Source organism: Primulina huaijiensis, chromosome 18, assembly GCF_012295235.1.
Source record: "Primulina huaijiensis isolate GDHJ02 chromosome 18, ASM1229523v2, whole genome shotgun sequence".
Lineage (NCBI taxonomy): Eukaryota > Viridiplantae > Streptophyta > Magnoliopsida > Lamiales > Gesneriaceae > Primulina > Primulina huaijiensis.
In genome coordinates this window covers 17344009-17349260 of record NC_133323.1, presented here as the reverse complement: position 1 = coordinate 17349260, position 5252 = coordinate 17344009, and the positions used below count along the sequence as shown (strand labels likewise).

The window sequence follows — 5252 nt, the reverse complement described above, 5'->3', positions numbered from 1 at the left end:
ATATTATAGCTATTACTTGAATAGAAGATACTTTGTTGATTTATTTGTGAATGAGAAAGATGGACTATTAATATGTTCAATTCTCATTTTAGAATTAAATTTAAAAGGTGGACTTTTTCATGCATATTACTATTAAAAATTTTACTTAAAATTTTTGAATTTCCACCTTAAATTCTAGGTTAATTAATTATATTTCAGTACTTAATATATTCCATAATTTTTTTTATTGAAAAAGTGGACTTTTATTGGTTGGTATGGATATTTCAGTACTTAATAGAAACTCTTTAATTGGTTGGTATGGTTTTTCCATTGAAAAAGTGGATTTTCATGCTTATTATTACTAAATCCTAAGAGGTTTGCTTAGTTTTTTTTTTAAAAAAAAAAAATTTCTTACTTAAATTATAGATTAATTAATTATGTTTCAGTAATTATTTATATATTTTTAATTCTTTAATTGGTCAATAAACGTTTAATTTTTCATTGTGATTTATAAAACTTTTTATTTAATATATAAAAAGGGAATAATAAGCAAGAACCAGTCAATAGAAGGTTTACTGACAAATGGGAGAATATAATTTTGATAGAAAAAACTGAAAGGTGAAGTATTATCTCGTGAAAATTGAAAATTCTACAATATCATATATTAAGAGAGAGAAGAATAATCATATAAAAGTTGATTGTTGATTTAAGCGTGTATGAGTGAGAGTAGTATTGAGATGAATACCTACTCGGAAGTAACCATGTGTCAATCTGCTGACATTGGTCGCTTGATCTAGTTGGCTAAGTTGGTCGTAAAAGAGTGACGCCAGATCTTAATAGGTAGTACTGTTTTTGTTGAACACAAAAACGATGATCGAGAAATGATAAGACTGATATCTAAAAGATAGGAAACAATATATCTTTTCGAACTCGTGAACCTATCAGCTCGAATCATTGACCGTCCCGTCCCGCCCATTTTCAGAAGTACAAGGAATATTGCTACAATTCACCTAAGCTCATCCTGAACTTGAAAACTGGTGCGAGACGAACCATAAGAATCGACCATACCACTTGTTAAAATGCATTTTACCCCAAAGTTCCCATTCCCATTATTTTGGCGGCCTCGACACTTTTCACTCGAAAACTCCCGCCAAGCTGTCAAATTGATTTGCCCTATTTAAACCTCCGAAATCTCCATTTCTAGGGTTTCTGATTCACATCCAAGAACGCGAGGTATGAGTGCTGTTAACATCAAAGACGTCACTGTTTTGGACAACCCGGCGCCTTTTCTCGACCCCTTCCAATTCGAAATCACTTACGAGTGCTTGACTCCTCTCAAGGATGGTAATTATCATCGTCTTAGCTTTTGTTTTCGATTTTGTACGCTGAATGGGGTGGTTGTTAGTTGTAGGCATCCATATGAACTGCTTCAGTGGATGATTTGTCCCGTATTGCGAGGAGCAGAATCACTCCACCTGGGGCCTGGTTTTTACCTATAATTATCGAGTTGGTGGTGACAATTTTTTTGCTCAAGCTTGCTTCGCCTTGGTTTTATTTGCAAATTGATATTTCCAATTTTTAGGAGAACACCACTACTTGAATGCAATTATCTTTTCATTAGTTTCTTTTCCTTTTATAAGGTAAGTGAATAATTTGTCATGTTAAGTTTTAAATCACCGTGCAATGAAAGGAACAGACACATAGAGTACAAAGATTTAAAGGATTTGTTAACTCCATTCACCAAGCGTGCAAGGACTTCTGTAAGTACATCATCGCCACTAACGCACTACATAGATTAAGCCTCCCCTTCAATCTCTGAAATCCACGGGAAGCTTCCAGAATTTTTTGGAGCAGAGGTAATCCATAGAATGTTAAACTTAAGGCTTGAAGATTTAGCTATATACTTGATTAAAAAAAACCCAATACGTGGATTTATTTAAGATAGTCTGCCTTGTCTTTGATTGTCTTCGAACATTGATTCCATGGTAGACAACTTGATAGGCATCTGCTGACGCCAAAACAGGCGGGCTGTGTTTTCTGGACCCTCCCAAGTCTTAGACACTGACGTGTGTGTATATATATATATTTTGAGTGAAGTGTTTCGGTGAAACAGGCATCATCCCCAGACCTCAGATTTCGATTGAAGTCCTCGACTAGGAAAGCATAACTTGAGCACTCATCTTGAGATGATGGTCTTCCTGGAAGAATTCCCTTGACATGGGTTGCTATTCATCCTCTCCCCACTTTATCTTTGAATTGACAATAATGCCTCTGCCAAAGAGCACAAAACAGAATCTCCATTAAAGCATAGTAACCATATTGCTGATAAAATGAATCTGTTTCCGTACATCCTGATCAAGTTTTGTCAATTGATATGACATGTTTGGTCACGTGTTCTAGTTGCCTATACTTGAATGCCAAGCCCTTGTAACATATTTCCTCCATGTTTTTCTTTCTCTCTGACTGAGAAACGTAAGTCACCTTGTTTTGTTCCTGTCTTGTTTAACCTCAAAACAGATTTGGAGTGGAAGCTCATTTATGTAGGATCAGCCGAAGATGAAACTTATGACCAAGTTCTGGAGAGTGTGCTAGTTGGGCCAATCGATGTTGGCACCTTTCGTTTTGTTTTCCAGGTAATCTTGATGCTCATTACTGCAAACATTTGTTCCCTATGCATTGACTCCCAACATTATTATTTTTTCCCCTCGAAACTTCTAGGCAGATCCTCCAGACCAATCAAAAATTCGGGAAGAAGATATCATTGGTGTCACAGTGCTACTCCTGACTTGCTCCTACCTGGGACAAGAATTTATTCGAGTAGGATACTATGTCAATAATGATTACGCAGATGACCAATTAAGAGAGGAGCCTCCACAGAAGGTTTTGTTTGAAAAAATTCAAAGAAATATTTTGGCCGACAAACCTAGAGTAACAAAATTTCCGATTTATTTCCACCGCGAGAACAATGGAAATGAGGAAGTAACCCCTGCATCACCAGAGCATGTTATGGAGAACGTGCAAATGTACGAGCCAATTCCCTCCAACCAGTCTGTTGTGGAGTCTCTATGAGCTACAAACACAAGGTCACAGTTTCTTTACAATTTAAGGTTTTATGAAGAAATGAAGTCTATGAATTTGTAGAATGTAAAATTATTAATTATTCTTCCCAAAGGAATGATTGTTTTGTAACAATGAGTGCTAGTTGTTTTCCCATCTGTAGTTCTGTATTAATTGTAAGAACATGCACATCTTTTACTCTTTACAACTATACAAGATTTCCAATTGTCGATGTATCCTGATTTTATGCTGGAGAATTTCTCCATTTTCGTATCCTTTAACATCTCCGTCAGTTGGTTTAAATGATACATATTATAAATGGGTAAATTCAATTTGTGTTACAAACTTATGATTTCTATGGAAATGATTAATATGTTAGTGGAACATGAATGAAAAATATTATGATACAGATTTTTTCAACGATTTCTCTGAAAATGAACAATATATTGGTGGAATATAAATGTAAAATAATTTATTTTTCATGTACTCATATGATAATGTTTTATTGTTTAATTATTATATGCATTATATTTTTCAATAAATTACATATGTATTGTCAGTAATTTTTTTCATTGCATATTTTTTTTTAAGTTCAAATATGGAAATTGCTATGAACAAAGCTAAACAAGGAACTAATTCCATGGAAGTTTGCATATCTGATAGTGGTACAACGAATACTATTCTTCGAGATAAAAAATATTTCTTGGAACTAAACCAACAAAAACAATTGTGAATACAATATCAGGTCCTGTAGATTTGATAAAATGTTGTGATAAAGCATATTTTTTGTTACCTAATGATACAAAATTTTTGATAAATGATGCTTTGTATTCACCACAACCGAAAAGAAATTTCTTGAGTTTTCATGACATATATTTCCATGGGTATGATACTCAGACAATAAATGAAGGAAATGAGAAATATATGTGTCTTACCACATATAAATCAGGAAAGAAATATGTAGTTGAAAAACTACCAATGCTCCATACTGGATTGCATTCTACATATATAAGTCCAATTGAATCAAACATGGTAGTTGATAATTCTTCAATACTGATCAATTGGCATGATCGATTAGGACATCTTGGTTCAACAATAATGCGAAGAATTATAGAAAATACACATGATCATCAGCTGAAAGACCTGAAGATATTTCAAAATAATAAGTTTAAATGCAAAGCATGTTCTCTTGGAAAACTTATTTGAAGACCATCACCAGCTAAAATCCAAACTGAATCATCCATGTTTCTTGAACGTATTCTGTAGTGTCCAAAAAACCAGTATGCATAAGCCTCATGCATGATTGAATTAAATTATTTATTTAATAATCTAAGTAATGCATGCTATGTGTTAAATTATTTTAAATTCATACATATTTATTTTATTATGTAAATTTAAAATGTTTTCTCGAGTTTTCGACTTTAGACGAACATTTGATGTCGAACCGGGGGAAGGAGATCGGATACCATTAAGATATTAAAGAATTTAAATTACATTTTTATTTTAAATCAATAAAATAATTTTATAAATTCTAGTATTTTTAGGACTAATTTAATTTACTAAGTGAAATGAAAATATTAAGCATTTTAGGTAGCCAAAAAATTAAGAAATTAAAATACGTCCACTCGAAATAAAATATTTTAACAATTATTTTTATGACTTAATTAATTAAATTAAGTAATATTTAATCAATGATAGAATGTGAATTATAGGACTCTTAATAAAAGAATAAATATGTTAATTTTGAAAATTAAGCATTTAATCCTTTAATTTGGGATAAAATATTTTATAATGATTATTATGCCATAATTAAATAATTTAATTATCAACTAAGTTGGATTAGGATTTTAAGTATCTTATTCAACAATTTTAAAAATAAAAATAAAAATAAAAAGAGGAGATCTAATCTTGTTTAAATTTGACAATTAATCTTTTTAAATTAAAGGGTAAGATTTTTATTATCTAGTACTTGTTTAAATTATTGATTAGAGTTTTAATTAAAGTAAAACATTTAATTAATATCCTAAATAAATTATAAAAGAGTCCTAACCCTACCACCCAACCCAATTCACGTGGAGCAACTCACCCACACCACCCGACACACACACAAACACACACAAGCCACACACACAAGATACGTGAGTTTCTTAGGTTGGAGAAGTGAGTTTTGGCTCTTTCTTTTAGCAAACACCATCACCGAAGCATCACCCACTATT

General features: G+C 32.2%; 1 protein-coding gene across 2 annotated transcripts; it reads left to right on the top strand.

The window, feature by feature from the left end:
• The first annotated feature begins 1034 nt into the window (after nucleotides 1-1034).
• On the top strand, nucleotides 1035-3253 carry LOC140964969 (histone chaperone ASF1B-like). 2 transcript variants are annotated; one of them, XM_073424981.1, is made up of 3 exons: nucleotides 1035-1323; nucleotides 2524-2612; nucleotides 2698-3253. In XM_073424981.1, exons 1-3 carry the CDS (start codon nucleotides 1215-1217, stop codon nucleotides 3046-3048), a joined length of 549 nt encoding a protein of 182 aa, XP_073281082.1. In that variant the 5' UTR covers nucleotides 1035-1214; the 3' UTR covers nucleotides 3049-3253. The 2 variants fall into 2 exon arrangements, with proteins under 2 accessions (XP_073281082.1, XP_073281081.1); XM_073424980.1 differs by having other exon boundaries at nucleotides 1042-1323; nucleotides 2497-2612; nucleotides 2698-3251.
• The last annotated feature ends 1999 nt before the right edge of the window (nucleotides 3254-5252 follow it).